Source organism: Anopheles ziemanni, chromosome 2, assembly GCF_943734765.1.
Source record: "Anopheles ziemanni chromosome 2, idAnoZiCoDA_A2_x.2, whole genome shotgun sequence".
NCBI lineage: Eukaryota > Metazoa > Arthropoda > Insecta > Diptera > Culicidae > Anopheles > Anopheles ziemanni.
This window is the reverse complement of record NC_080705.1, coordinates 22,203,280-22,215,446: the sequence shown is the minus strand read 5'-3', so window position 1 is coordinate 22,215,446 and position 12,167 is coordinate 22,203,280. Positions and strand designations below refer to the sequence as shown.

Below are 12,167 nucleotides of genomic sequence, written 5' to 3'. Positions count from 1 at the left end.
CTTGAGGCTATGGCAAGTGATAAAGTTTGTCTGATATTTGTTGTTTGCTAACGACGTTTTGCTAAATCTAATAGTTTACTTCTTACATCAGTTTGAAAACTGTATAGCACTACATAACATTAATCTTTTAAAGCGTCTTCAATAAGAATCGAATCCAACAGACTACCGTTAGTTATAGCACCATTATAGAGATTACTTTATTCTAAAGTCGATAATGGATTGTCGAGGTATAAAATCAATAGGAGTAAATTAAACAGAAGATTTAAACAATAAATTGTCGGCTTGGTTCTCCATTCAGCGATTTCGGTGTGGTGAACGCATTAGAACATATGCTAATTTTATCCCCCAATTGACACTCACACACAGTCTGCGTCGTCGACTTTCGACTCATTGGGCCGACTTAAAGAAAAAGTGCTTCTAACCAGTGACAGTTCGTGTTGATTCTTCTTGCGTGCATGGTGTTTTCTCCTCTTCATCATATGTTCTTGATCCATCGAAATATGGCCATCTAAAACACACAAATTTCCCCCGCGGAAGCAGAGCTTGGTCTCTTTTTTTTCGGCTTAAGACTACGCGATAATAAATTGCTTCCCAAATCAGCACGCTTTCGGCTTGTGACATCACTTTTCCTGATGTTCAATCAGCGCCCGCTGTTGCCGCTGACGATTAATCTTCCCGGCTCGGGGCCGAAGATGGCGCCAACAAATGGACCGACGCGGGATGAGTCACCGGGAGGACGTGGTTTGGTTTGGTGCGTTTGTTCCGAGTTCGGTCGTTCCCGATCCGGTTCTCGGTTCCAGCGAGGGAACACTTTTTGGTTGTTTGGGATTAGCTCGACGGATTACGGCGGACTCTTCTTCTGAACGTTCGAATGGTTGGCGCGTGCTTGCCCCAGAAAAGGCCACGGAGCAAAAACGGTTCCCCGGTCGTTCCATTAAACGATGATTATGATAGCCTAAACATCGGACATGATGCTCGTTTAGTTCGGCCTTCGGGCGTCGGCAAAGGAGGCAAACACACGTCACCCACGAGGAAGGAGGCTTTTGTGCTTGGGACATGTAGAGGTTTAATTAATTTCGTCCTGCCACACTCCCCCTCTTCTCGTGACCTTCCACGGATCGGAAGAGGACGTCCCGGGAGGTTGATGATGCTGTGCGACATAAATAGGGCTCCAGGGTTCGTCATGGGGATGGAAAGAAAGCAAGATTTAGCAAACGGCGAGCGGACACCCTTTGCTGTGCGTGCGAGATGTATTAGTCACAGGATATTTTCGTGAACGTGAGTTGTGTCAGCAACTGCAGCGTCAACTTAATGTATCGCAATTGGATGGAATAATCATGTTTCATGCATTAATGCTCCGAGGTTTCGTGCATCTGCATCTGCTGAGACATAACGAGTCGTTTGTTGGGGGATAAATTAATTTCGTAAATTATTTACCGAGTGCAAAATGGAAATGAACGTCAAATGTCTACTGTAATTTAACATAATAAAATGGACTGCCATTAAAAGGAGACCATATCGATAGATGCCAAAGACGATTTAAAGACGAGTCGTCTTATCACGGCAAAACCACACTTTACCATCGCCATAACAGGGGGGGGAAATTGCCATGAAAAGCATCTAGTCGTAGGCGGAACGGAAAAGTGGCACGCTGATCCGGTATGGTAATCCGTCAGGTTTTAATAATGAATATTAATGCTGGTCGGCCGTAGCTCGGGCATCTAATAGTTTCGCTACGTTGCGGTTTGCGCTTTGAGATGTAAAACATCGATCATTTGTGGTCGGTTTCATGCTCGGTCCGTGCGGCGGAAGCGGGTTTTGAGAGAGCGTATAAATAATTAAAGCTTGGTTTAAATTGAAGCAACATAATTTGTTATCCATAGCGTTATCGTTTGATAATGCTGATGTAAAGTGATGGAGTGTGTTGGGAATGATTAAAATATCAATAATTTCGCGTGGCACACTTTTCTTCTGTTTACATTATGTAAAAATGTTTCTAATTAATTCACAGTACAATTATGGACATTTTTGCTGAACAATTTTAATAATTTTATCACGCACTGTAAAACAACGAAACTTGACGAACGACGTTCTCGCTTCCAACGATGTTGACTGCATTATGGAGGTGGTTTTGTTGAGATGAAACATAAAAATAACCTATTTCGTATTTTTCAACTCACGCAAGTGGTTAACGGCCAAACCAATCCGGTCCTGGTGTGGAAAGAAAAGCCGATTATGAGATGGAAAAAATGACTCCCTCGAAGCACATTCGTGCGAGAAAAAAAAACCTGGGCAATCTTTCACTCTCCGCCCTTCGGTCGCCCGATCTGTGCTATGACATTCGCTGTCAAGCTCCCTCTCGGATTGCTAACGAAACGCGTGTTCCGCGCTGGGTGGAGAGGAAGTTGTGGTTTTGCAGCGACTTTTCCCCCAAAACAGACGAGCGCAAACCTGCGTTGACGAAGCGGGAAAGTTGGATGATGTTGCATTATTGGTACACGACGGAGTAGAGAGGGACTGAAAATAGCACATGCCCGATCCGAAAGCAATCCCAGGTCGCGAGAATCCCTGGTCCCCGGTGCGCGTACAACACAACGGCACGGAGGTGTGTTCTAAATGCGGGACAATTTCTCACACCCGATCTTTGGTGTGGCTTGATGATGGGAGTCTGGAGCTGGGCGATGCGCGTACGCCAGTCACCCCGTTTTGGCGGAAAACTGGGTGGAGAAGTATGCCCAGTGGGGTTTCGGTTTTTGCGGTGTGTTAGATCTCGCAATTGGAATACCCCCATATGAGAGACAGAAAAAAAACTGTGTTCGCAAACGATCGCTTCGTGATGTGTCTCACATTGCAAAAATCGTTCCGATGAAGTACTTTTCTCCGGGAGCGCAAGTGAAGGGACCAATTTCAAGTGCTGAAAAATAGAAACCGATTTTTATGTTGCTCCCTTTCGTGACATTGAATGTAGGACAGGCGCTTCTTCGATTAGGTAACACAGGTACCTATCGCGAAAGCAGTCGATAAAATTTACCAACCCGTTTGATTATATCGACCGATAAATTTATCTACTCGAATTGGTATCGCGAATGTATTCAACTGAGCAGTCGGTAAAATTATAACAACCCATAAAAATACCTATCGAGTGGTTTCGCCGTCTGTCAAATTACCATGGAAACCTAGAGTTTGTTTACTTTTAACAACGTTACAATTAGTGCGACTTCTATCGTATCGAGAAGCATTTTAGTTCTTGAAGCATCCAAAACATTAGAATGATAAATTCATTATTCTTTTTAAATGATGCGGATAATGAAGAGGAGATAGGCGATTGTAGAAGCATTTTGATCCGCTTGAATTATCGGATAAAACGTAAGCGTATTGGCTCAACAATCGTTGCCACTGTTTTAACATGTTCGTTTTTCAGCTTCATTAACAATTACCGAGTTCCGAAGAGGCTGTTTGAAGAAATCCTTGCCAAAGTGGAACTAGCATAAGCATAAGCGTGGGTTATTGGCGGAAGAAAAATTGAGAAGGGTCAGGGTGTTAATGCACGAACCAAAAAACAAAATACGTGAATTTATAAGAACAGGGAACACAATGCATAACTGTACAAAAGAAAAATACTAATTTTTTTATATCGTTGACATTTTTTGGAACCTCAAATTAATATACTTTATGAATTTTTGAAATTATAAAAGTTATACAATATTTTGGAAAACACCTTTAAGTATCTTCACTGAAAATTACAAATCGATCCGACAGCTCTATAAAATGAAAATTGGTCCGAAGTACGAGAAATACGGAACGTTTGAGGGGTATCGACCGACAACGGCAAATAAAAATTATTTAAATTTGTTTAAAAACTTGTTTTCTTTAGCAAAACGATAGAAAATTACTATTTCTAGGCATTCTAAAAGTTTCATGCTGATACGACAATCCAATCAATTGTTATTTGAATATAAAACTACAATAACTACCCGTGTAGGCGGTTAAATAAAAAAAAAACAAATTTTAAAACAAAAAAAAAATTCACCAGAAAAATAAATTTTTTGATGGGCTAAAATGGTTAAAAAATAATAAGAAGCGAAAAATTAACACAGAATAACATTTTTACATTTTTTAAAATAAATTTTACCACGGTCAACAGCTCTTTTTAGTATATCGGATGGGTTGAGGCAGTAGTTAAATATATCGGTCGATATAAAAAAAATGTTTCGTTCGCGATGCAAATTAAAGACTTTTTTAACAACTGCTAGATTTTTTCCCCACGATTTGTACGGTAGCCATGGCTATTGTACACGCGTTTTTACGGGTTGATAAATTTGATGCGTTGCGATACCATTCCGCCATTACTGTCATTATATCGGTCGATATGTTTATCGACCGGTTGTTAACTTGGTTCGCGATAGGTACCACAGTGCTTCTGGGAAAGGAAAACGCCTGGCGTGTACGTATTTGCCTGTCACCAAAGTCTTGATGATGATGACGATGATGTTTGGGGAGTTCATTTCAGAAAATAATCAGGCATGACTAAGGAGTTTAGGATCGTGCGAAGGATTGTGTTTGATGAAGCGTTAAAGTATCAATGACATTATTTAATAATTTCAAATGAGCTCCTTTCTTGTGATTCTTTTTAAATTTATCTTCTTACTTAATAACGGAGAATTTTTTTCTGAACTTCTTTGAAAAGTGGACAAATTTTAAAGTGAAGAATTCTTAAGAACTTATTGGCTTTACGAAGTCCTAAAATAACAATTCCTTCAAATATCTTGCCCTGTTTGTGAAACATCGAACTGGAATCGTGTACATTTCATGCAAACAACGATGGAAATTCAACCTGTCTGTGTGCTGTATATCTCGCATTACGACGCAACGGTACACAAACTGTCTTCTCTTTATCATCTCCTTTAATAGCGCGGCAAACACCGAGACTTTCGGCATTTTCCGGTCGCCACAAATCTTCCAGCAGCCAAGCTAAAGACCGGTCGGTTTCTTCCTCGAATCACCTCCGTTCAAATCAATTAAATGGTCAACCGCGAGCGGCATTCGACCACGCTGGAGGAATGTGCACGTTCTGACAGCTTACGAGATAATTAGCTACTCCGCCGGTTCCCGTCGGTTTATTTGTCCAACAAAGTTAATGCTGCCGTTTTAGGGGGTGCGTTTGTGGAAAACCTGAACCGCGAGGTGTTTGGCAATTAACGGGCCGGAAAAAAGGTGACAAACAGCTCCACACTGATCTTCCTCAGCTAAGCGTTCTCGAACGACTTCATCTCAAACGACGGAGCACAATAAAACGCGCTGGCTTTGGTTGGACGCGACGTGAGCTTGAACTGAATCCAACCGGATTGGGATGACAGCGGCTGTGTCGCTTCCAATGTCGGAACGGGCCGTTAAGTCAACTAGTTAATTAGCCAGCGTGGTCGGTAAAGAACGGCTGTTGCGTTGGTCAAGGTAGAAGAAAATGGTGGAGCTCGAGCGGTTCTCTCCTATCCGAAGGCTTTGAGCCAGTTGACGGTTTTTCTGTTTTGAAGTTCGTTGTGCGCGTTTTTACCCTTCGACGTTCGATGTTTGCCATCGGCTTACCGACGGCCAGTGGCAAACGGAAACGGGACAATCGGTAGCGCGGGCTTAGGGGCGATATAACCAGGAAAGTCCCGGAGGAGGAACACTCAGCCGGCCATGGGAGCGCATGGATCGAAGGAGAAGCTGAGCAGGTCCGCCTCGGAGCGCTTCGTTCACACGCAGGTCATCGAGCGGGAACGGTTCGGCAGTTTTGGCAAACGAGTCCGCGGAGGTAAGTACGAATGCGACCGGCGGTCGGATGCACCGCGTCATAAATTGTTTGCCCAGCTCGACCGGGCAGCATTTATTGCATCAGAGTCCGTGAAAAAATATACACAGGCCAACAACATACAATGATGACCGGGTGGGACACGTCCGGAAAAGGGGGTTTGGGAGAGATTTGTTGAACGAAATTTGCATACAAAACAATTGGCCGGAAAACAGCTGATAAATTCTGGACGCCCTTTCTCCTACCGCGTACACGTTCTCATTCGCGTGTACGGCGAACAACACTGCAACCGAACTCGAGAGGAAAGCAGAGAAAGAAAGATCGTATGGAGACTTCTCAGAGATGTATTGTTATATGTTATATTTCCTTCCCTCGAATGGGATGTTTCGCTCCGGTGGTACAAGGAGTGAAAATACTTTTATTTCCCTTTGCTCCGGAACGAGCGGAATATACTGCTGTTGTATGAAGTGGATCTTTGCACAATGTTGTGAGGGTGATGATGATGATTTATGTTCATGTATGGGGCAACTTACAAAGCAACGTTGTTTTATTTCACGGCTCAAACGATGTTGAGTTTATCAAAAGGGTCAATTTAAAAATAGTTTTTATGTTCAGGATAATTGAATTGAAGCTTCTCTCATAGTTTAAAACTGCCATCCTATTAATTGTTTTGAATTCAAGTTAAAAGTATCTCAATATTTTACTGTCGCCTTTGTAAGTAAAAATGCTCCCCATGGGCTTTTTTCTCAGTTCAAGTGCTTTCAGTGCTCAGTGCTTTCAGGTGCGATGCTTTACGCATGCTGGTTTCGTTCCCTGGATTGCCATGCAAAAAGTCAACCAGTTGCGCTGCACACTTTCGTTTCGAAAAACTGCCCCCTGCCACCACAACGACACATCACGCATGCATTTCAGAGTCATGTTGTGCTTTACGGTGGTGTTAAATTGTGTAATAGGGGTTCCTGGGGTAATACGCTACATTTTCCTTAAGGAAAATTAATGAGTTTTAAATGAACTTTAATAATGGTTATCGATTTTATCAATTCCTTTGGTTCATTAAGTTTCAAACTAGTTACAACCTTTTGATGATTTGTTTTAGTTTGTTTACAAACTGATGCAGTTTGCCTCGACTTACAGGATGCATTATGCTTCCGTTCATACTGGAACATTTTTTTAGTTGTACGAATAAATCAGCTTACTTACTGAGATTTTTATTTGCAGTTTGAAGCTCTAATTCTAATTAACAATTCTCTCTGTATGTCATGTGTAACATTTAATTTTTCTGTATGTCATGTATAAAAAAAACGATTTTTGCGCTATTAATTCCATAGCGAAGTGCACAATTACATAAGAACATGTCCGAACCGGTGATGTTCTTGCTTTGCTTTTACTTTGCGTTTCTGTTGATGTAGAGCTATCAAACTCATCGGGTGACCAAAATAAAATAAATAAATATTTTAGTTCACTCTTATAGGGTGGCTACTTTTTTCGTGACCAAAACGCGTTTTTCATTATAACTTGGAAAAGTTGCGTTTTGCCTCAAGGGTGCATTTTACCCCAGCCACCCCTATTGCGTTCCATCCATGAGATTCGCACTTTTTGCGACCCTTCTCCTAAATGGAGTGTGTGCGTTTTTCTTGCAATACGGATCAATCACACCGCGTATGGTCGCCGGAGAGTGAAAGATCATCCATACGGAGCCACCGAACCGGCTGGATATGCAAGGGGTTTGCACCGGTGATCGGTTCGGGAAAAGGAGTACAAAATTCCATCCGTCGATCGATGACCGTCGACCGACGGACAAGATAGTTGCGTCTTTTTTCGTTGTGTTTTGGCCAACTGCTTAATTTGTGCAGAGAGTGTAGCTGTTTTACCCCTTTTTTGTTTCCTTTTGCATCTCGCGTTCCAAGCATAGCGTTTCTCACCTTGCTCCAGTTGGATTGGAATCATAATTTCATGTTAACGTCTCGAGAAACGTGTTGTGCGGTTGGAAATGCAGTGGAAAAAATATGGTCAATGCTGTCTCGAATCAAACCACACACACAGACACACGTGCGCGTGCTTTAAACATATGCCCGTTCTCGGGCACAAAAAAGAAAATACATCTTCGTGGAGGAGTTAAGCGTAGAAAAAAACTGGTAGCAACACCAGGTTTCCAAACGTCAAATGAAACTGAAATGGCAAACGCGGCGAAAAAAGCGATGGATTAAAACAATCCGGATCCCGGGCGAAAGTCATAAGGCGACTGGGTTTAATAAACTCAATTATGCAAATTCATTTTCAACCAATTTGTGTTTCAACCACCACCACCACCACCACCAGTGCGATGATGCGATGGGGAGCGACCGATAGCGGCGGGACAAATGATGCTGGTGCGGGTTTGCTTGTGTACGGACATATTTTCCTCCTGCCGCTCGACCAAATGGTTAACTCTTCCGTGAGGTTTGTTTGTGGGGAAAGGGCGGGAAAAGCTTGCTTGGGTTAGTTGCAACTTAATTAGCGACGGGGAAAAAAGGTGGCCAAACAGCGTCCTTTCGTCGCTTCCGATGGGAAAAAAGGTTATGCTAGGTTAGGTTGATTGTAATCTAATGAAAAGCAGGTGACGGGAATGGGGTGGGCTTTTCTCCGTGTGGGCCGCTTTCACTGCAGCACGCGTGTGAAAGATTCAGCTTCGTAGAACGTGTTGGAATGTGTGATAAAAAATAAACTATGCTTGTTTGCTTTTCAAATGGAAATCTACAATGCTTCAGATTGATTGAAGTTTTTTTAGGTTCCTTATAATATCTTGCTAAACCTGGCATACCTTATACTTTTAATTATCGTTCAATTTTGTACATTCTTGATACTGTTGAGCTATAAATTTTCATGTTTATGTTTGTTTCTCAAATCAGTCACTTTATTGCTATTCGATTAATCAACAAGGATACATTTTATTCGTCGATCCAAACCAAATTGGAACATGCCCTTCTCGGCAAACACGACGCCATACCCGACATCGTTTACCATATCGCAGAATTGGTGTCATTGCCACCCGCTATCGCCAAACCTCTTTCAAGTCGCACGGAATTTTCCATTTCCCTGCGGCACATTTGCGAAGAGGGAAACTTCCATTCAACCAACCCACCCACAATCGCAACGAAGGAGACTCGCGAAGAAGTGAATGCAGATTGGGAAACGACCGGTCGATCATAACCCCGTCTCTCCTTTCCCCCCGTTTTCCTCCCTCGGTTTGTGGACCGTATCTCGGGCGAATTGATTAACAATTAAAGTGAAACCGAGCCACACATTCGGCGCGGGAAATGGTGAAGAAAAGCCGGAGGCTATAATTATGCGCCCCGGCTTTTGAGTATGTCTTTCGCCGCGGTGAGGACTTCGGATACGACGACTTCTCGACGCCCCGTGTCTTTAATTACCGGTTTCGGCGTCGTTACTTGTGGCGCCCATTCCAGTCTGGTATTTTAGCCTTTCGGTATGTGGTTTGAACACGATTCGAGAGATATCTCTCACGGTGATATCTGCGAGGAATCATCAGCCGGAACATAACATCCAGTTTACAATCCAAGGTTGAGTTTGAAATTGAACTCCATCAAAACGGCAAAGTACTTTTCGAAACAATCGTTTCTAATGAGAGAGCTTGCTTTCTTGACGAACCAACCAAACAAAGTAACGCGAAGCGTCAGGGCAATAAATATGTACATGTTTTACTGATAACCTACGCGCCCACCTTTCGCTCTTGATTACGCGAATCCTTGAGCGATGTTGCGCGTTTTCGGGGTGGTCCACCCGTCCAATGGCCTTTTTTCCCCCCTGCTCGCCATCCAAGTGCCGCAAGTTGTAGATCGAAGAAATAGCACAGCTCACACTACAGCAAGTGCCTACCTACGTACAAACATTGAGAACCTTGGCGAAGGTGGGAACCGGTTGGATCTACGAAGACATTGGGTCAAACCACCAAACCATTGTCGTCGAGCTCACGGGAAGTGTTTAATCACCGGAATTTAATGCTCCACTAACCTTCACCTACCGGGCAGAGCGGCGATTGAAGATGGACGAAATTTGTTTCTAAGTGGCCGGAAAGCCATTAGACAGTATCCGTGAAGATTGGTCACCTTTTGGCGGCGTCAAGGTGACGATTTCCGAGAAACAATGAGGCCTGAATGCACCTTCATCACTACTTTCGGTCGGTCGGATCGCTTGTGGTCTCTAGGTCGATGGAGAGTAGGCCACGGGACCTGCCTAAGGCGGTGGGAAAGCTGAATGAGAATAAAATTGAATCGCATTAGTTCATTAAAACCCTAGCTTTCGAGCTCTACTTGTCGCCGGGAGGGGGAGTTTCATGCGGGTGTCTCCTGTTGTCTCAGAACAATCGAGAAACTGCAGCCTAAACAGCACCGGCCCGTTTTAGGGAACCAGACACCCCACGCGTCTCGATGTACCGAGAGAGGTTTGGGGTCAAATCAGTATTCCCCCTTGCTCCGATACGGCTCATAGCGATCGTCATCCCGCGTGCCGAAGACCATACACTTCATCGTTCCTTAAGTGGACAGGGCAGTAAGACACTGGCCACAGCGCAACGCCACAAATAATAAGCCAGCTATTTATTATGCCTTCAATACCGGTAGGTTCCGCTATTTCCGCGCTGTTCCCGGTTAGATTTTCTCACTAACGGTGGACACACCACTCGAAGTTGCGTCGGTGGTGTTATTGAGTGTTAGGTGCGACGGTGTAGTACTGCAAGAAGTACCTACTTCTGACCACGCGGTACATTATACCCGAGGCCATCCGGTTTGGTTGCGGAGGAGCGCTAATAGCGTCAGAATTGATTATACACCCGCTGCCAGTCGATGTTCGTTAGTCGCCGGTGCAGGAACCTGGTTAAGCGGATTGGGGATCTCGTATGCGAGCTGTACGCCGAGAGTTCGCGGCTCGTTCGCTCGGCTGTTTTGTGACCCACAAGGGGGGGCGACAAGGTTAATTTTCAATCCAACCAACCTAACGAACGCGCACGGCCGGTGTGTGTGTGTTGTGTTGGGTGTAAATTGTAGATCAAACATACAGCCGAGGGTAGACGAGAAGACCACGAGTACCACCAACGCAACGCCCCAATGCAACCGCGGTCTAAAGCTATGATCTTGAATTCTTGACATAACCTCAAATCGGCCATGCGTGCAGGCGCACATATGAACGCCCGTCTGGCGTTCGGTATCCAAAGGGACTTTATGTCTGTGAAAATAATCAGGCAGTTTCGGATTTTCTTTTCTTTGTTTCGTCCTCAGTCCTTTACTTTTGAACTCTGGTGCTTCACTATAGCATTTCCCCCCCCCCCCCCCTCCCCCCCCCACCCGTAACCAAGGTAGCCAAGGGCTCATTATGGTGTACGATGATTAAGGATCGTATCTTTGTCGTGCGGTGGAATTGGGTTGAGGTTTAGCGGGAAGGTTTTGTACCCGATCGTTTGATGCTGGATGCCAAATTCGATTGCGGTTGGCCTACAGTCCTATCGGCATCATCGTCGTCGCCGTCGTCGTCGTCGTCGTCGTGGCCTCCGACAAACAAGGCCATCACCGTAACACGTGCGCCAGGATGGAATTTCACCCACTTACCCTTGGCTTCGAAACACGGACACGGGCCAGAAGCCGGCCAAGTGGCCGATAAATTTGCCCAGGGTTTGACCGTTAGCTTTCCTTGAAACACGATTATGCTAATACCCGGGTAATCTTGCAGCGGACTGGTATGTTCCTGTGTTTGGGAATCCTTTGTAGGGGTTTCCGGCCCGTTTGGTCCGTTGGCCGTTTATCACAAGAAAAGATTATATGAATTTACTTGCTTGCTAGCTAAAGCCTTAAGAAGCTATACACATTACGTGGATTACCTTGGGGAAGCTAAGTTCTGGACTCAACCTGAATGATGGATAGGGAACTGTGGGATGATATATTTCAGCACTATGCAGAAAACTTTGTACTCCGTTGTTTATGTTTATCGTTTTCTTTTCCCCTTCCTTTTTTGTACCTCCAGGACCAGCCAAAAAGCGAGATGTGCGCACAATTAATTCTTCATCCAGCGACCTGGGACCGCCCTCGAAGACGAATGGCGCACAACCGGCACGAAGCAGCGCAGCACGGGCGGCCGCCGCTTTGCGTAAGTATCTGCCTGTTTTGTACCGGGCACGCACACGGCTTGTTTGTATGCTTTTCCGGTTCTGGTTTCTCAAGCGCAAGTCACCTAGATGAAGAGATGCGTCCAGTTTGTTCCATTAGTGACGCTACCCAGCACTTCCAGCAGCAGCTTCCCCGGTGGATAGATGCATCTCAACTTTTCGTCGTAGATGGCGATGTGTTCATAAACCCATTTCTTAAACCCATCTCCCTGCCCGGTGCAG

The 12,167-nt window shown here is 44.5% G+C and overlaps 1 protein-coding gene across 1 annotated transcript in view; it reads left to right on the top strand.

Annotated features, from left to right (window-relative positions):
* The window catches only part of LOC131293184 (uncharacterized), a 113,909-nt gene that overhangs the window by 58,653 nt on the left and 43,089 nt on the right, over positions 1–12,167 (top strand). The window contains exon 5 of the mRNA XM_058321264.1: positions 11,804–11,926. Coding sequence (XP_058177247.1) covers positions 11,804–11,926 — 123 coding nt within the window. The remainder of the gene's footprint in view (positions 1–11,803; positions 11,927–12,167) is intronic.